General features: G+C 41.8%; 2 protein-coding genes across 8 annotated transcripts in view; one reads left to right on the top strand and one right to left on the bottom strand.

Annotated features, from left to right (window-relative positions):
- NINJ1 (ninjurin 1) overlaps positions 1-20,796 on the top strand; it is an 868,176-nt gene that overhangs the window by 506,954 nt on the left and 340,426 nt on the right. The gene's annotated exons all lie outside the window — the stretch shown is intronic.
- LOC126937819 (constitutive coactivator of PPAR-gamma-like protein 1) overlaps positions 1-20,796 on the bottom strand; it is a 115,162-nt gene that overhangs the window by 80,111 nt on the left and 14,255 nt on the right. For all 5 annotated transcript variants that reach the window (XR_007719861.1, XM_050761575.1, XM_050761577.1 and 2 more), the window contains exons 2-3: positions 15,312-15,558; positions 10,356-10,438 (exon numbers count right to left, since the gene is read on the bottom strand). Coding sequence is in view for 4 of the 5 variants with exons in the window: in XM_050761575.1 (XP_050617532.1) it covers positions 10,356-10,438; positions 15,312-15,558 (330 nt within the window). In the remaining variant the exon portion in view is untranslated. The remainder of the gene's footprint in view (positions 1-10,355; positions 10,439-15,311; positions 15,559-20,796) is intronic.

Raw genomic sequence — 20,796 nt, 5'->3', positions numbered from 1 at the left:
GCACAGACCTACTACATGACCCAGCAATTCTACTCCCAGCCATATACCCATGGAAAATGAAAACATCCACACAAAACTTACACACAAATGTTCATAACAACATTATTTATAATTGTCAAAAGGTAGAAATAACCCAAGTGTCCACCAACTGATGAAAAGAGCAATAAAAATGTCATATATTCACACAATGGGATATCATTCAGTCATTTAAAAAAAAAAAATGCAGTAGGCTGGGTGCGGGGCTCATGCCTGTAATCCCAGCACTATGGGAGGCTGAAGTGGGAGGATGCTTGAGGCCAGGAGTTCGAGACCAGCCTGGGCAACATGGTGAAATCCTGTCTCTTAAAAAAAATTAAAACATTAGCCCAGTGTGGTGGTACGTGACTATAGTCCTAGCTACTAAGGAGGCTGAGGCAGGAGGATTGCTTGGGCCCAGAAGTTCAAAGTTACAGTGAGCTATGATCGTGCCACTGACTGCACTCCAGCCTAGGAGACAGTTTCTTTTTTCTTTTTTTTTTTAAAAAAAAAGGAATAAAGTATAGATACATGTTACAACATGGAAGAACCGTGAAAGCACTATACTCAGTGAAAGAAGACAGACACAAAGACCACATGTTGTGTGGTTTTATGTGGTGGCGGGCGCCTGTAGTCCCAGCTATTCAGGAGGCTAAGGCAGGAGAATGGTGTGAACCCAGGAGGCGGAGCTTGCAGTGAGCCGAGATTGCACCACTGCACTCCAGCCTGGGCAACAGAGTGAGACTCCGACTCAAAAAAATAATAATAATAAATAAATGTCCAGAATAGGCAAATCCGTAGAGACAGAAATCATATTAGTGGTTGGCCAAGGGGTTGCAGACGGAAAGAAGTGGAAAGTGACTGCCAATGCAGACATGGCTTCTTTTTGGGGTGACAGGGGCTAGAGTCTCAAAGACACAGCAAGAGGGTCAGGAAGAGAAGTTGACCCTGGACAAGGGCCGTGAGCAAGAGATATAAGAAACCAAGATGCTGGACATAGCTGGGACTGTTGCTAGCAAGCCCTCTGCTTCTTTTTATTTTTTGTTGAGACAGGGTCTTACTCTGTCACACAAGCTGGAGCACAGTGGCACAGATCAAGGCTCACTGCAGCCTCGATATCCCAGGCTCAAGCAATCCTTCCACTTCAGCCTGTCAAGTAGCTGGGACTACAGGGGCATGCCACCACACTCAGCTAGTTTTTTTTATTTTTTATAGAGATAGGGTCTCACTATGTTGCCCTGGTCTCAAACTCCTGAGCTCAAGTGATCCTCCCACCTTGGCCTCCCAAAGTGTTAGGATTACAGGCATGAGCCACCATACCCAGCTCAAGCCCTGTTTCTGACCAAGAATGTCTTGGAAGGAACTTGCCTGGCACGAAATCTGGTGCCAGATTTGGCTGGGCAGGGGGTGGTGGCAGTTCCCAGGCAAAATGTCTTGAGGGTGATATTCTCTAGGTTGAGGAGCCCTCGGTGTACAGTTAGAGTGCAACAACAGTGTCTGATCTGCCATGAGTGGAGGGGGAGACATGGGACTAGGACTAGGACACGGCACTAATTCACACGTGTCACCATGGCATTCAGAGGAAGGTGAATATGCTAAGCAGAAAGTGATGGAGAAAGCCTGGTTAGAAACAGGGCTGACATTATGAACTCACAGGGTAGGAAATAAGCTAGAAAATGTTTACACTCTCATTTTTAAGACTGACATTATGCTGCTTATTTAAAATAAAACTAGAGCATTCTAGTTCTAAGCACAGTTAGCAGGCTGGGCGCAGTGGCTCATGCCTGTAATCCCAGCACTTTCGCAGGCCGAGGCGGGTAGATCACCTGAGGTCAGGAGTTCGAGACCAGCCTGGCCAACATGGTGAAACCCTGTCTCCACTAAAAATACAAAAATTAGCCCGGTGTGGTGGTGCATGCCTGTAGTCCCAGCTACCTGGGAGGCTGAGGCAGGAGAATCTCTTGAACCCAGGAGGCAGAGGTTGCAGTGAGCCAAGATCGCACCACTGCACTCCAGCCTGGATGACAGAGCAAGACTCCATCTCAGAATAATAGTAATAATAATAAAGCACAGTTAGCAAAGACACTATTACTGAGCTTCTCTTTGCTTGCTCTATTCCAGGTCTCTCTCCCAGAGATACCGTAAGTGCCAGCACTACCAACACAGTATCTTTCAGATCCCATTCAGACTGTGTCTGTCTTTCCCTTGCTGGCCTCTGTTCCTGCTCCTGCTGGCAGGGTCGTCCATTCCAGGTCAATCAGGAAGAATTCTGCTTGGCAGTCCCACTCACTCCACAGGAGGAGCCAAACTAAAAGCAATCCTGCAACAAGGAAGGAGCACAAACCTCCCACAACGTACATCCCTTTCTTCCCAGCAATATGACAGGAGACCTATTCCTAATCTGTGAAAAAAAGACAGAAGCTGGGTGTGGTGGTGCGCACCTGTAGTCCCAGCTACTTGGGAGGCTGAGGCAGGAGAAGGAGAATCAATTGAGCCCAGGAGTTTGCATCTGTACTGCACATGATCACACCTGTGAACAGCCACTGCACTCCAGCCTGAGCAACAGAGCAAGACCCTGTCTCTTAAAAAAAAAAAAAAAAGAAAAGAAAGAGAGAGACAGAAAAACTATTCTTGAGCCCCAAGAGATTCCAGCAGATTCCTCAGAATTCTAAGCTTTCCAGTTTTATTTTAAAACAAACAGGGAACAGAGAAGGAGACTGACTGGAAGATATAAACAAGCAGAAATTCTTTTGAGTTCAGTTTGTATTTTAACTTATTTCATTTAACAACCCCACATGTAAATTAAAAGAAGCAAAGAACAAATTTCTTATCAAATGCAGGTTTTCAAGACTTAAAGCTTAAAATTCAGTACAATGAATCTGTATACATTAACCATTAAAAACATTTAGCTAATGTCACACACATGATGCATCACATGCATGATGATGGATGGTGACAATGATGACCACCACTAGCAAGATAGACATTTTTATTACACTTCGAAGGATCAAATATCAATCTGTTTAAAGTGGTTATCTCTGAGAAGTGGGATTATAAGTACCTTTCATTTTCACATGACATATTTCTGTACTGATTAAATTTTTCTAATTATTTTTATAATAAAAAAGAGAATTTTAAAAAAGATAACGTAGGCTTCTAGTTAAGACAGTAAAAATGCAATAGACATATGAAGACTACAAAGATTAATAAAATCAGAGGGTTCAGTCAAACTACCTCATCTTGTCTGTCTCTCCTTTTTCCCCAATATTTAGACTATGTTTAGAAAAAAAAAAAAAAAAGAAACAGAAGAATGTTTTAATCTACTTACCTTCCAGGCCCCTAACATTATATTTTCTAAAGCTAAATAAGTACTTAGATTTTAGGAAGTTTTTCTTAGCTCTTACTAAACTATTATATAATGACTTATTAAGAAAAAAATATATGAAGTGAACTTCAATTAACACTAACATGTAAGGAGAAATTCCTTCTTTGGAGGGTTCATAGAATCAGAACCACCCCCTCCCGCTATGACAATATAGGTGAAAGTCAGAAATAAACAAAGTCCATCTTTCTATTTATTTACAGTTTATAACCAACTTAATTTTTTAAAAAAAGATTTCAGAAAGATCAAGTCATCTGATCACCAACCTAGCTCCAGCAAGGTTACATGGTATACGTCACACACAATGAAGCCTCAAAGTGCCTGAAATGCTAGAGCTCTTCTCAAATGGAAGCTGGCTCCAGGCACTGCATGAGACCTACCAGCACCTCTCGCCCTAGTCCGGACACAGGCACCAGGCACAGCGGTCACTAGGACCACAGGCTGAGCAGCAGCTGCAACAGCCACCCAAGTGTCCATCCGGGAAACCCAAGAAAAAGGACTGTTCAGTTCCTCTCTGTCTCGAAGGGCCCTGATCTACTACTAGACTGGTTCACTGTGGGGTCTGCTGTGCGTTCCAACCCTGGAGATGACATGGTCCCTGTGATGAGAAGGCCAGACTGACAGCCCTACCATTGTTGCTCCTGGAGATCCTGATGCTACCCTCCTCACTACTCTCTCAGAGCCAGACCCAACTGCTGGCCCTAAAGGACATGTTTTAAAAGCAACACTCAATGACTTCTGGTTGAGGACAATAAGACATAAAAAATATAGTTAAAGATACCCCTGGGTAAAATTTAAGGTGAATGGCCGGGCGCGGTGGCTCACGCCTATAATCTTAGTACTTTGGGAGGCTAAGGCAGGCGGACTGCCTGAGCTCAGGGGTTTGAGACCAGGCCGGGCAACAAGGGGAAACCCCATCTCTACTAAAATACAAAAAATTAGCCGTGCGTGGCAGTAGCGTGTACCTGTAGTCCCAGCTACTCGGGAGGCTGAGGCAGGAGAACTGCTTGAACCCAAGAGGCAGAGGCTGCAGCGAGCCGAGATTGCGCCACTGCACTCCAACCTGGGCAAGGGAGCAAAACTCCGTCTCCAAAAAGAAAAAAATGGAGGTGAATCTAAAAGTTTTCTTGATATGGCCTGATAGATTGCCCCCGGTATACGGGTGGCTCAGGGAAAGATAAAGCTGGCAAAAGATTACCAAAAATAAGTGAATCAGAGTGGTAAGATGATAAATACACAAAGACATTTAAATCAAAAGGAAGAAATGCCAGGGCTAGGAATGAGAGGGAGCTCCTAAGATGATGCAGAAGAAAGCAAGCGTACTTTAGGGGAAGCTCCGAGAGAGGATCATACAGAGAAGACGGCGTTCCATGGATGACAGTGCAGCCTGGCCCAGGGCCCAGCCTGGCCCTAGGACAACCAGATGATGGGGTCAGAAAGGGCTGGAGGAGGACAAGTACTTCTAGGGGAGGCTCACCACACAGAGATGGGGTCTTTCAAAAAGACTGGGAACTGCAGAGTAGACAGAGTAAAACGGACTAAACCTAACTAGAAAGTAGAACTGCTGGTAGTGAAGTCTCAGGAAAGGGTAAACCCACATAAAATCTGCAAGCTGGGGTGTCCCAGACAAGGAGGCAGAAGGAGCTCAAAGGGCTCAGTGGTTGGGGATACTTGGCAATCACAAACAACTGGCAGGGATGGAAACTCAAAATATATGAAATTGAATATGAAGTTCAGGAACACAAAAACCATCAAAATGAATACAATGACCTGACACTAAACAGGTCCAACTTAAATGTTATTATATCCAAATACGAGGTCAATAGAATGTAGAACACCCAAGTGACAAAAAGCCTTCTATAAAGTGTTCTAAAAAACCCAAGATTCAAGAAAACCAGAGGCAACAAGAAATTATGTTTTTAAAAAAATAAATCCAGCAAACATCTATAAAACATACTAAAAAATTAAAACAACAAAATGCCCACCCAAGATAAAAAATTCCCGTACCCAGTTAGGACACAAAATCATACAATTTTTAAAACCCCAAAAAGCACATTTTGAAAAACTGCTCACCTAGCAGGTGTCTACAGCCAGGGGACCCTGCCCAGGATGGACTGCCATAGCCACAGGCACCCTCTGATGAGTACAGGCCACACCAGCTCTGCAGGGCACCCACAGGCTCGCTAAACCTTATGACCAGGCAGACTGAATGGCCGACCACTCCCAGGGCACAGGAGGAGGTAGGCATGGGGGCACCACCTGAAGGGACACAGAGGCTGGGCTTGGGACTGGAGCCCATGCTCTGTGGGCTCAGCTGTCTGGGTACCAGGCTGCCTGACACCTTCCATTTCTCTCATGCAACACTGCCAGCCACACCAAAACCATCAAAGGAGCACAGCAGCCCAGAGCAACACAAGCAGTGGGAGCCTCTTCGAAAGACCAATATGCATCCAACCCACTTTTCATTACTGTAAATACAATCCCGAATCTTCCTAATTATAACAGAGTCCAAAAACACATTGAAAGGATATTCAATGTATTTTCCTTATTAAAGATATGACCCTTTGAAGAAATACTGCCATTGGAAAAAGTTTAAATGAGCACGGAAATGAGATGCACTCCTGGAATGCCTTCCCCATTGTTTGGGAGGGAGTGTACATTCCAGGAGTGTATCTCAACTCTTTCTGGTATATAAAAGATTCTCTTACGTTTCCAATCAAACAGAGTAACTTACTTACAGCAAAGTAAGGTAAACGCAGCCTCAGGCTTGGGTGCCTGTGCAGCCCTGGGGTTTTACCCATCCTGGCCCAGCCCACTCTGTATCATCTGCTGCCAGGCTCCCTGCTCTGCAGGACCTGGGCCTGGGTGGAGACAGACGTCACACTCCAGCCCAGCCTCTAGGCATCTCCAGGACTACAGTGAGGAATCTCAACAGCCAGGTCTCCCAAGGAATAGGGAGTAACACATAACTCTCGTTTTCTTACTCTCATTATAGAACTGACCACATCTTAGACACTCCCTGACCCCTGACACCATCCTACAATTTTACAAGTTACATGAAATGGCCCAACTGTCCTGAACATAAATGAAATATTCTTTGCAACTAAACCTAAGAAATTCGACGCCCACCTCGGTAGCAGCTCTTAAGGTTACCACTGACGTATGAAAAAGTCACCTTACATCCTATTTCCTACTGCCTTCTACCAATTTTAGGTTCTAAGTATGTCTAACATTGCAGTCATAATCTAGTAATAAGCACGATCTACTACTAACTAATAAAGCAGGACAAAACAGAATGTGGCTTCTGTCCTAGCTTTCCTCTTTGCAGATATTACCCAACGATTTAACAGTTGTTCTTCCCTATGCTTCTGAGCCCCCAGAGCCCCAAAGCAGACGTGCTATTCTTTCAGCACACCCCAGGACTGTGGACAGTCAAGGAGGACTTCACAATTTCTAACTGATGTAGCTGGTTCAACGACAGTCAGAGAGTTAAAAATTCACAGTGAATGAATGAATGCATGTAGTGAAATTTGCAAAGACACATGTTTAAAAGATGAGTCTAAGAATGCTACTCATAAACAAAACAAATAAAAATTCATAGTGCTACCAACATACTGAAGATTTGGAATCACACAAATTATCGACGACTAATGACTTCCTATCCATGGTATTTTGTGATTTTCATCAGATGGTAAAAAGAGAAATTTTCTCATGATTTTTATTGGTTCCCTTTCTAACACAGTATACTAGAAAAACAGCTGTTAAAGACACGTGATTTTGCATCCTCAAGCTTAAGCTTTCTTGCTCCATCCCTTTTATCATATTATATTTGTACTATTTCGCCAAAGCCAAATTTATTATTGTTCACAGAGAGTTGGTGTTCTATGAAGTTAATATCTAATCAATTCAAAGCACCTTTTAAAATGCAGTACCATAATCTTAAACCTCTCATCATTTCAACACAATACAAAAACACAAAGAATATTTCAGAAAGTAAAACTCAGAATATTATGGAGATATGTAACAACTATCCAAATTTTCGAAAGATGCAATTGGTTTTATAACTGGGAAAAAAGAAAGAGACTACACAGCAGGTGGGATACATACAATTCTGCAGCACATCCATCAGTCATGCTCATGGGGAGAAAACCACATCCAATTTCCCTTATGTACATTAAAATTACTGAAATGGTGCTGCATACAACATGTGAATGAACGGTCAAAACATTAAAGTGGGCCAGGTGCGGTGGCTCACACCTGTAATCCCAGCACTTTGGGAGGCCGAGGTGGGTGGATCACCTGAGGTCAGGAGTTTGAGACCAGTATGGCCAACATGGTGAAAACCCCTCTATTAAAATACAAAAATTAGCCGGCATGGCAGCAGGCGCCTGTAATCCCAGCTACTTGGAAGGCTGAGGCAGAAGAATTGCTTGAACCCGGGAGGCAGAGGTTGCAGTGAGCCAAGATCTCACCCCTAACTCCATCCTGGGTGACAGAGCAAGACTCTGTCTCAAAAAAAAAATTTAAAGTGGCTAACAAATGCAGTTTCTGAACTTATCTCAAAATCAGGTGTGCTTGCATTTCAGGTTTTGACTTTAAAATCCTACAACTTATCAAGTCATCTGAAAAATAATTTAGGATTTCTTCTCCAATATGCCATAAAAGTACTCAGTTAATATCAAAATGCATCCATAAAGCTTGACTGGATCCTGATTAAAAAAAAAAAACCTACAAATGACTCTGAAAAAATCTGAATATGAACTTAATATTAAATGATAATAGACACTGCACTCCAGCACAGGTGACAGAACAAGACCTTGTCTCAAAAAAAAAAAATGATATTGGAGAATTATTATTAATTTAGTTGATGTCATAAGACTAATAGGATAAAGTAACAAAATGTCCTTATTTTTAGGAAGTGATGGAGCAAGCTGAAGTGGTGGAGCAAGCTGACATTTCCATGGGTAAAGTGTTACATCTGCAACTTACTTCCAAAGAGTTTTTGTTAAACAAAACACAGACATATACTTTATGGCAAAATGTTTATAATTGTCAGACTAAGATGGTGGATATATGGATACACATTCTCTATTCTTTCCACATTTTCATACTTAAAGATTTTCTTAACAAAATTTAGGAAAAATATACATGTAATGATGTTATTCACCTGGCAATAAATTGAGCTGGTTTTCCAATAATTCTTCAAACAGCTCTTCACTTCTAACCCTGCGACATATGAAGCAGGGCTAGTTTAACTTAGACATACACATATAGCCAGAGACCTTGGGAGTATCTCACCCCTGCTCTTCAAAACAAAATAAATCTTGTAGGAAACAAGCCTTCATTTGTGTCTCACTTATAAAAGCATAATGCTTAACAGAGCTACTGAGCACAGGTGCAGTGCTCTGAAGTTCAGCTGATGACACGCTGCATTTCCCCAATCCGCATTTCAGTCATGGCATCACCAGGAGCTTAGGGTCCAGATGACAGATCACATCACTTCATTCATGAAAACATACAGGAGGGATTCTATGGCCAGAAAGGTAATTTCTAACAAGAGGAGAAAAACTAATTTTTGAACAAGAAGTTGAAAACAGTCCATATCAAACCCTGTTAGGGTGAAAAGGAGAACATTTTATAGCATGCCAGAGATGAAAAAGAAAAAGAGTTTGAAATAGCAAGGAACAAAATGAGAGGAGGAAAGAATTCTACTTAAGCTTTTGGGTATGACCAAAGTTAAAGGTAAATTAAAATGTAGAAGAAAAACTCCCATTTGAAACTAGCCACCAATTAAAATTGTTTATGGAGGGAGGGTAATTACAACAACATTCAGAATTTTACAGCCCTTCAGAAAACACCCAATTTAACCGCCACCCTTTACTATAAGGAAGCAGTCCCAGGGCAGGAAGCAGATCCAAAGTCTAGGTCCCCATCTTCCCATTTGCCCAAGTCAAGAAAGGCATTTGAACCTGACAAATAAATGATCACTGCAATCACAAGAGTCACTAACAAGTCCAAGCCGAAGTTTTCCAGTGCCTCGTGCCAATCTCACTCATTACTCCTATGCTCACATCAAACACAGACACCTTCCACTGCAGAAAATCAGAGTTAAGTGCCTCCCTCTCTGATGTCTGTTACTATCACAAACAGGAAGGGAATCAAAAGAGAGAAAAATAATATTAAGTTTTAACAAAACAGTACAAATGGATCATTTATCTAATGAATTTGAGTCTCCCCCATCATCCAAAAGCTTTAGATTATTTTATAATTGTAGAAAATTAGTTATAAAATTTATCAACTATGCTACCTAGAGAAAAAATTAAAATTTTTAAGTAAGAAAATTAATATATAAAACATCAGCTCAAAGATTTCCTTCTATCTAGGTACAAGGCACAAAGAATTCCTTAAGGGAAATTTTCAAGGGCATTTATACATTTACCTAACATATAGGTGTTGAGAACAAAGGATGGTAGCATTGTTGCTTGCTTTTTAAGGCAATGCATATCCTGAAATCATAGCAAAACATGATATTGCTAACTTTGTAGCACCACCAATAAAGGGCCTAACATGTTATTAAAGTAATAGCAGGCCGGGCACAGTGGCTCACGCCAGTAATCCCAGCACTTTGGGAGGCCGACGCCGGCGGATCACGAGGTCAGGAGATCGAGACCATCCTGGCGAACACGGTGAAACCCTGTCTCTACTAAAAATACAAAATATTAGCCAGCCGTGGTGGTGGGCGCCCGTAGTCCCAGCTATTCGGGAGGCTGAGGCAGGAGAATGGCATGAACCCGGGAGGCGGAGCTTGCAGTGAGCCGAGATCGCGCCACTGCACTCCAGCCTGGGCGACAAAGCACGACCCCATCTAAAACATAAAAATTAAAAAAAAAAAAAACCCGTAATAGCAAACTCACAGTTGATTATTACAAATGCTAGACAAATAAAGTGAAATTTGTACCTTTAGTGAGGCTAGTGGATGTTCTGGACCAAGTAAACTCCAATGAAAGGAAGCCAGATCTTCATCAGGCAGAATGTGATTTCCTGGAATATAAACATGGATAACATAAAAGCAATCATCTTAAGTAACACAGGAAAACATTTAAAAGCACCGCATCTCTAGTAGAAAACTTTCAAACAGAAACTGAGAACAACTCTTCATCTCTTAACGTAAAGCAACATACAGCAGGCAGAATCCTTGCAGCTGCCTCAAGAATGACGGGAATTTCTAGTGGAGCCCCAGCAGCATTCAGCCTAAGAACTGCATAAAACTGAAGCAACCTCACAGCACAGTATTAAAAATAAACACCAGTTTGCAAAAGGTCAGTTTGACAATGTCAGGCTATCAAACACCAATTAGATTCAAGTTTTCATTTGTTCATGAAATGGCTGTGGTTCAAGCTTTCATCTGTTCATGAAATAGCTATGGTTCAAAATTACATAAAAACACCAAATGTGAAACCTGCACAATTATAAAATCTTTCTTAGCAAGATTAAATGACAATGACTGCTGATTGTAACATGAATCAACACCCTTCTCCCATAATTTCCATCACCACCCACAAACATATGTGAAAAGGCCCATCCTACAATAATACTCATGAGGCCATTAAGCTGCTCATCCTATCACCAGTGCTGTCACAGTCTACAAACAAAACTGTATTCAATGGAGAAACTGTATTTGCGGGGAATACTCTACTTTCACAATCATGTTCGTATGCCTGGTATACCTGATCTTTAGTAGGTTAGCTATCTCACTGAAATCTCCAAGCAGTAATTTCCTAAACAACCGTGATTTTTATAACATGACTTAATCACCTCCACATTATGATAGCAGATTCATTAATTTGCTACTAACAGAAGGCAAAACAAAGTAAGACCATTCGGAATATTGCTACATTATAATACAGGTTGAGCATCCGTAGTCCAAAAATCCAAAATGATGCAAAATCTGAAACTTTTTCAACATCAACATGATGCCACAAGTGGAAAATTCCACACCTCTGCTCATAAGATGGCACGTAGTCAAAAGGCAGTCAAAACTTTGTTTCCTGCACAAAATTATTTAAAATGTTTTATAAAATTACCTTTAGGCTATGTGTATAAGGTATATATGAAACATAAATGACTTTCATGCTTAGACTTGAGTCCCATCTCTAAGATACTTCATTAGGCATATGCAAATACTTCAAAATATCTCTGGTCCTAAGCATTTCAGATAAGGGACACTCCACCTGTATTCCAAACACACAATCCAGAGGTACTGAACTCCCGTGATGTCCAAATGAGCAAATCTGAACCGTAACTGCCCAGGTTTGCTGTGTTTGATATTGTTTTCCTCTGTTAAGGGATTGCATAGAATTTCACAGTGAAGAATGAAGTGTCTGGCCAGGCGCGGTGGCTCACGCCCGTAATCCCAGCACTTTGGGAGGCCGACACGGGTGGATCACGAGGTCAGGAGATCGAGACCATCCTGGCTAACATGGTGAAACCCCGTCTCTACTAAAAAATACAAAAAATTAGCCGGGCGTGGTGGTGGGTGCCTGTAGTCCCAGCTACTCGGGAGGCTGAGGCAGGAGAATGGGGGGAACCCGGGAGGCGGAGCTTGCAGTGAGCCAAGATCGCCCCACTGCACTCTAGCCCGGGCGACAGAGCGAGACTCCATCTCAAAAAAAAAAAAAAAAAAAAAAAAAAAAAGAGGAATGACATGTCTGAAATTTCGGAAGCTTCAATTTGAAATAATATTAAGGCAACTCGAACATTAGTAACAGTCCCTGTGAAAAATTGGGTGAAATACTTAAGTGAATATTCCAACATTCCTAAAACAAAATACTTTATAGAGCTATACTTTCCATTACAGAAGGGAAAAGAAAAATAAGCTTTCTCATTTGAGCACAGTGAAACTTTTCCAGCCTGGCCAACATGGTGAGAATTAGCCAGGTGTGGTGGCACACACCTGTAATCCCAGCTACTCGGGAGGCTGAGGCATAAGAATCACTTGAACCTGGGAGACAGAGGTTGCAGTGAGCCAAGATCACACCACTGCACTCCAGCCTGGGCAACAGAGAGAGACTCCATCTCAAAAAACAACAACGACAACAAAAACTCAGGAGCTTACCTATAACTTCACTAAACTTTTTGAAGAGATTCCAAGCCCTAAATTAAATTGACAACATATTGCAATTGATTTTGTTTTTCATTTATTTCAAAACTTCACAGACTAACAAGCTAGAAACGTATCAGTTGGTATCATTTTCCAAATACTATATTCAATGTTTCTTAAACAAGATAAACAGTATTCTTCCATTTCTCAAATGAGCTAAGGCATCCATATTCTAAGAGCATGTGATTTTCACATTCAAAGTCAATTAATATGCCAAGTTATTTTGCATAGCATTTAAGCAAATATGGAACTTTCCATATAATGTGACACTGCCATACTCACTTTTAACATCAGAGGAAATATCCTTTTATATTTTAATATTTGAAAATATATTTAAAAGATTAGTTTTAATCCCCAAATCCCCAAAGGCACAAGAGTTCCCTTACTAAGCACTGTATTTGAGATTAGATTCAAACAAACACAACTTGTGAAATCACAATTTTGTTGACTGACTGATATAGTAAAACATGAAATGCTTTCACAAGATAATATATAAAAAATTGTGTGGCCAGGCGCGGTGGCTCATGCCTGTAATCCCAGCACTTTGGGAGGCTCAGGCAGGTGGATCGCCCTGAGCTCAGGAGTTGGAGACCAGCCTGGCCAACATGGTGAAACCCTGTCTCAACCAAAAACACACACCAAAAAAACAAGCTGGACGTGGTGGCATGCACCTTTAGTCCCAACTACTTGGGAAGTTGAGATGGAAGGATCTCTTGAGCCTGGGAGGCGGAGGTTGCAGTGAGCCGAGATTGCACCACTGCACTCCACTCTAGGCAACAGAGTGAAAACCTGTCTCAAAAAAAAAAATGCTGGGTGCGGTGGCTCACACCTGTAATCCCAGCAAAGACAGAGGTGGGTGGATTGCTTGAGCTCAGGAGTTCAAGACCAGCCCGGTCAACATGGTGAAACCCTGTCTCTACTAAAAATACAAAAATTAACCAGGTGTGGTGGCGGGCGCCTGTAATCCCAGTTTTCGGGAGCCTGAGGCATGAGAACTGCTTGAACCATGGAGGCGAAGGTTGCAGTGAGCCAAGATCACACTATTGTACTCCAGCCTGGGCAACAAAGTGAGACTCCATTAAAACAAACAAACAAAAAAATTGTCCAAAGATATCTTAAAGATGAAAACTTGAACAGCACAGCCTCTGCAGCCCATGGGCTGGCAGTTTGCTGATCTTTTAAAGTTTCTTTCCTACCCAGTCCCCATTTTCTGATAAGGTTTCTAGGAGGTCTGTTAGGTATATATCCTACGGCTTATTGGCTTAAAATGTACTCTCATTTGAGACCAACTCGGAGAAAGAGAAATCAATAGCGCAACTGTTTTGATACTGAATATTGATTGGCAAGTGTCTTTTTAAAATAAAGAACCAGTCCCTCCAAAAAAGTAAAAATAAATTGTGACTCCTTCACTACAATTTCTAGTTGTGTAAAACTGTTTTGGAGTGTTTATAAAAATCTTTCTGATAACTAGGCATTTCTAAAACTAATCCACAATGTAATCCCCTCTTGAACAGGACTGGATTGGACGGCTAGCCTCTACAGAATATATACTGCAAGGGAGCACAGTAACTGGGCACTGGACACCACGCAGCTTCCCAGACTGGCCTTGTGTGTCCGAAACAGCCCCAAATCCCATCCAATTCGTGGATTGTAATCACAGGAGTGCCTCCCTCCAAAACATGTTTACTTATAGTTGGACACGATTCTTATCAACTCTAAGCAAACTAGAGCTGGATATTAAAGTAGGGTGAGACAAGCACAATGAAAGCATAAGAAAGGGTAGCTGACAAAAGAGCAAAGAAAGAAAACACACAATGCAAATATAAAGGGACAGATAAATATATTACCTCTTGGGAAATTTTTTCTTTTTTTTTTTTGGAGATAAAGTCTCACTCTGTCGCCCAGGCTGGAGTGCAGTGGCACACTCTCGGCTCACTGCAACCTCTGCCTCCCTGGTTCAAGCCATTCTTGTGCCTCAGCCTCCCAAGTAGCTAGGACTACAGGCACCCACCACCATGCCTGGCTAATTTTTGTATTTTTAGTAAAGACAGGGTTTCACCATGTTGGCCAGGCTGGTCTCAAACTCCTGACCTCAGATGAGCCACCCGCCTTGGCATCCCAAAGTGCTCAGATTACAGGCATGGGGGAATTATTTTTAATGAAAGAAAATTAAAATATGTCATAGTGAAAACAACATTTCACCCTTTCTGGGTATTCAGCATAAGGAATTCCTCCAAGGAAATTTTTTAAAGACATGTACACATTTACTTAAAATGTAGGTGTTGGAAACAAGGTACGATAGCTTATTTTTGTTTCTCTTCTAAAGTAGTGAGTGTCCTGAAAATGAGGTGAAAACATCACTGTTCTAACCCCATAGCATATTTTCTTCTATTATAAACATAATTTATGTCAAAGGTTTAAATGTCTAATTTACCTAGTGACCATGTGTTGACATCTGTGATTTAGAATGTTAGTTTTCCAAAACCTTAAACAAGTTTATTCACAAAATTAATCTGAACAATTCCTGGATAGAACGATACCAATACCTCAACAAACACTTAAGAACAAAAGTAGCACATTAGCTATGCCAAAAAAATAATACAAAGCAAGGAAGGCTAAGGAAGAGCCCACACCTTGGTTCTCTTCAATGTGAGACACACATCCAAAACATTCAAGCACAGAAATACTTAAAAGATCAATGTGCGCATCATATGGTCACTCCCTTATAAAATATTTTCACACTGCTCCACCTACCTAAGAGAGCAGCAAAAATAGGAAAACGATTTGGATTCAGGTCCAGTTGCTTGGCAACTTCATGCATCAGATATTGGCTTGTGGTGAGACTTTTCCCGTTCCGGCTCAGTTTTAGGGCATGGGCACTGAAATAGTAGGGGATGTTGCACAGTGCATAATCAGAGTCATATGCAACCAAGCCATGGAAACCATTCTCTCTGCAGAAACCAATCACTTCCTGATGGTGATCCTCAATGCTCTGTGCAACCTGGCAAACGAGAAAAAAACTTCATCAGATGTAGGGTAACACTGTAGCAACAAGCTCAATAAGCAGAAATGTTTGCACAGAAGCTGAAAAATCACATTTATGGAAACTATCCATGAAAGCCAAACAGTCAAAAAAATGCCATAATAAAGTTTGCGACACATTGCTCCACTAAGAAATTTCTGTGGGACATTGCATTTAAATCATCTCTTGTCAGTAACTTATGATCCCATCTAGACTACAAATCAATTTTCAATTCTTGTCAAGCTCAAAGATCACCCTGCTTGAAAACACACAAAGCCAGCTGACCCCATGACAGTATTTTCAAGGAAGAGACGGGGAGAAAGACACAAGAAAACAAACAGGTGGGAAAGAGGGAGACAGAAAGAAGCCACCCAGTGTCAATGAAACCAAACCATTTCTTCAAAGTAGATCAAATGCGTCAGGTGAAATCATCAGAATTTTTAAAATAAAATAAAAGTATGATCCCTCGCCTACCTGTCAACCAGTTATCCTCCTCCTAAAGCCTTCCACACGTGGAGACTGTGTAAGGATGCACACGTTCACCCTCAATGTAACTGCCATGGGCTTATTCTAAGTCCCACACACTATGTCAGGACTAGGTCTACATCAACTGCCTTTTCAGTGATGAAAAATCTAAGACACCCTCTTTACTTCTGCTGAATCCCCACTGAAACATCCACGATTTCCAAAACACACGAAGGAGCAAGCAGAGAAGCAACACCTCTGAGAAGTCAAAGTCCTCTGGACTCTCTCTAGTCCAAAAAATATAGCAAAAACACCTGGAAAAAATGTTCTAAATGATTTACAGTTCAAGACCACCAAATTCTCTCCTGCTGTTTCACATACTCATTAACACAACTAAATTTCTGGCAGATTTTTTGTTTCTACAATGGATAAGGTAATTTAGAGAACATTAATTTAAACTAAATTAGGTGATTCCAGTAACAATGGAGTATTAACTCTCCACAGGGCCTTAGAGGAGAAAAATGTGTGCCATTCTTAACCTTAAGTTTTTAAAACTACTGTCCAATGTGTGGCTACACTGAGAGAAAGTTTATATTAAATTAAATTCAAAATTAAGTTCAAGTACTGAGTGGTCACAGGACACCAGAAGCTAACATACTAATTGGACAGCACAGACAGAACAGCCTCATTACCTCAGATAATTCTACTGGACATCACTGTAGAGTTCACCTCACTTCTCACCAACTTTCATCATAAAAGCAGTTGCCACATTTTGTTGGAAAGTTAGCTATAACGAAATCTCACTGAGAGGCAAAGCAAACCTTTTCAAGATGCGTACGTAAAAGAAGAAATCACTTTCTGAATTCTTGGTAAATATTTCAATAAAAACAATTTACTTCATAAGCAAAAAACACAACAACATCCAATCAGTCAAATAACATTCTATTCTTTAGAATAGGAAACTGCTGTTTTATCCCTCAATCTAAAAACACTGTACACCAGCTAAAACAGAATAGATTTTTTAAAAATCTAAAATTAGGCCTGCTTCATCCTCTCACTTCTAGAAATGGTAATTTCTAATCCAAGTTCTTTACCTCAAATCCTTTTATTATGTACAACTTTACATTTACAGTGATTTTTAAACTACTTTAAAATCATTAGAAATTACTGGCTTTTTTCCAGACATCTTTAATAGTTAAGTCTATACACTCTGTTAAGAGACACGAAAATGAAAGGAGACAGTAAGTGACCACTCCTTTCTTGGCTCACCCTCCCTCACTCCTCCAAGGAGATCTAGAAAAGGCAGCTTGTTCCTCAGATTCACACATGTTGGGAAGGAAGCTGGGCAGAACTAAAACAGAGGCTAAAAGGAGGTGAGAGCCCAGCCCCGCCCACCTCCATCAGCAGGGAGTTCAGAGACAGCCAGCACTCATCTCCTAGTTTCACAGGGTGGGGAACAACGCCTGGGTGAGAAGGGGCTGCTGGCCCACAGTGGAAACAAAGGCATCTCACAAGAAGTGGCTTTCTAACCAAGACCTGAAAGGAGGGGCTGGCCCTGGGCAGGACCTCCAAGGAGAGTATCCATGGGGCATGGGCGGGGGACGTGCAAAGGCCAGGAAGTGAGCTTGGCCTGTTGCCTGGACAGAGGGACCCACTGTGCTCCCACCCTGGGATCAAGAGGAAAAGTGGGGGATGATGAAGTCTGAGAGTAGCAGGGATCAGGTCTAATCTGGCAGCTTTCAAGTAATGTGGTCAGTGTTGTAAAACAGCAGGCAATATATTTCAAGAGCTGTAAAACGTTCATACTCTTTAACCCGGTAACCTCACTCCAGGAAATACAGCCTAAGAAACCAATTCACTAAATAAACAACATTAAAAGCATAAAAAGGATCACGGTAGACTCCTAAGGGAAAAAAATAAATTACAGAGATAGACACAGTCACTACACTGTACTATGGAGAAACAGAAAAAGCTTCAGGTAAAGTATTAAACAAAAGCATTTCAGAATACAATATCGTGTATACACAACTATATAAAACTTCGTTCGTGGTAAAAGGCTGCAAAGAAAAAGGCAAAGGCCAACATAGTTGTAATCAGGGTGGTTGAATTATGCTTTAAAAATTCCTTTTTAAAAGAAAAAAAACCTAACAAAAAGCTGAGGAAGTACTATTATAAACCATACCTACACTCTGGTCATCTCTCTGTTACAGCACTCCAGGCAAACTACTGTTCTTTTACATGTATGTCTCTCCAAGAGGACAAGGGGCACAGCTTACGCATCTTTGTATCAAGGGTCTAGCTTGGTGCTGGCAGCCAGCAAGCACCAAAAAAAATTAAAAACTGCCCCAGTTTTGGTGTTGCATTTGATGGTTCCCCAAAGAGTCCTTAAATTAGCAAATAAAACTAGTAAGATACAGTCTATTCAGTACAGGCCAATATCCAGTAGAACCTTATAAAACAAAGGTTGTAGCCGGGCGCAGTGGCTCACGCCTGTAATCCCAGCACTTTGGGAGGCCGAGGTGGGTGGATCACCTGAGGTCAGGAGTTCGAGACTAGCCTGGCCAAGATGGTGAAACCCCGACTCTACTAAAAATACAAAAAAATTAGCCAGGTGTGGTGGCTGGCGCCTATAATCCCAGCTACTCAGGAGGCTGAGGCAGGAGAATCTCATGAACCTGAGAGCTGGAGGTTGCAATGAGTCAAGATCACACCACTGCACTCCAGCCTGGGCAACAAGAGTGAAACCCCGTCTCAAAAAAAAGAAACAAAAAACCAAAAAAACAAAGGTGGCATGTGGGGCTTTTCACAATTACCTCCTTCCTCCACCCATAACAGAATCACCTATTTGCTCAGAACACTTGATTTTAGATTGGCATTAAAAAGCAAAGTGATTGAACTATTAATAATTCAGTACAACTCTAATTTGCAAATGATTAACAATACCATAATCCTTCCCAAAACCAGACAGAGCATTAAACAAACATCTAACTGCTAGAATTTGTGTCCTAAAACAAAAAATAAAGGACCACACCCATGAACACAGCTTCACACCTGCAGCAAAGGTAGGACCTCTCCCAAGCTGCCCTCAGCCCATCTTTCCTTTCTCAAGTCTCCTGAGTAAAGAGGGTGGGGGGGGCGGGAGGGGGGCGTAAATCAGAGTCCATGCTCCAGCTCTGCCCCAGATACCCAACCTGCCAGGACAACCTCCCCAACAACCAATGTAAAATCTCACAGATCTCTATATTCCTTCAACTTCTAAAATTCTAGAACTCTTCCCTCTCGTTAAAATTAATTGTGCTTTCATCTGAGGAAGTGCAACCTGGCATTAAAAACCACAAGAGTAACAGAGAGGATGTCCTTTTCCATGGGTGAATAATGGAAGTATGGAAGTGTAGTTCCGCAGTTACTCAATGGGGGAAATGGGGGGGCGGGGGGCGGTGGTGACAGCAGATCTGGCAAAGAAAATCAGAAAAAACTCTGAATGAAAGAGTTAAAAGTCAATTGCCTAGGGGTGGTAGGAACAAGATGACTCTGCATTTGTCAAAACTCATTCAATTGTACAACACACAGAATAAACTTTAATGTATGCAAATGAAAAAACAAATCAACCAGGGTGTCAGGGGATGCCAGGGTAGAATGCAGACTGACAAATGTATACAATTGTATTATAAAATGTATGAAATAGCCTCACTGAAACTGCTTGAGTACCTGGGAACCAGTGTACTCCACTTGTTTAAGCATGCCTCCCAGAATCTGCATTAACAATTCTGAAATGACTTTGCAGGAACACTAGGGTTAAAGCAAATGCTATATGAGCCAGGTCCTCACTGTCAGAGAAACTACAAATAATCTGCAAAAGGAGAAGGCTAGAATGAACCTCATGGTGCTGGATTAGCCATGAGACATCAGTGAGAACTGGTATTCAGGCGAAAATGCACACATAGGTGGGTACAGAAACAATGGAAGATCTGGTGTCCACATAGATCTCCTCACAGGGGCCCCCAAGCAGCAGGAGCACCTGAAGCTGTCAGTTATGAGGGCCCAGACACAGAGACACCCCAGCAGCAGGACCACACCAGCACCCAGACCAAGGTTTCCAGGCACCTTCTCCATGACAAAGAACCAGGGCTTCTCTTTGGAGACAGCTGACACTGGAGCAGGAAAACACAAGGTGCACCTAAAGCATCTTGTAGGTCCAGAAAGCAAGGAAGCACTCCCAAAACAAAAGGATGGCATGTGTCACACAGGCCAACCCAAGAGAGCTCCCACAGCCAGAGCCAGGACAATGTGAGCAAGGATAAGGCAGAGCTGGATATAACCCCAAGTGAATTGATTATGACCCTAGAAAGAGGACAGGAGCCCATAATGATAAAAATAAGTGATTAAATAAATGAAGGGAGAAGAGACACATTTTCCCTACAGAAAAATTCAAATAATACCATATAGTTTTCTCCCCAACAGGTAGAGTTTAACCCTCTCCCCTTTGAATGTGGGCTGGACTTAATTACTGCTTCCAAAGGATGAGGATGTTACAAATGAGCGAAAGGAAAACTGGTCACTACAGAGCAAACACCTGCAGACAGCTCCTTACCCAAGCAACCAAGGTTGGCATTGTCCAGTGCTAAGCCAAGTCAATGCCATGTGCCATGTGGGTGCTGAGAAGTGCCCTACACCTCTGGGCTAGTCTTCTCCCAAACACACAGCCATAATTTAATATAGAGAAAGCATCAGACAAACCCAAATTGGAGACAT

Source organism: Macaca thibetana, chromosome 15 (assembly GCF_024542745.1).
Source record: "Macaca thibetana thibetana isolate TM-01 chromosome 15, ASM2454274v1, whole genome shotgun sequence".
NCBI classification, from domain to species: domain Eukaryota; kingdom Metazoa; phylum Chordata; class Mammalia; order Primates; family Cercopithecidae; genus Macaca; species Macaca thibetana.
This window is presented reverse-complemented; position numbering and strand designations above follow the sequence as displayed.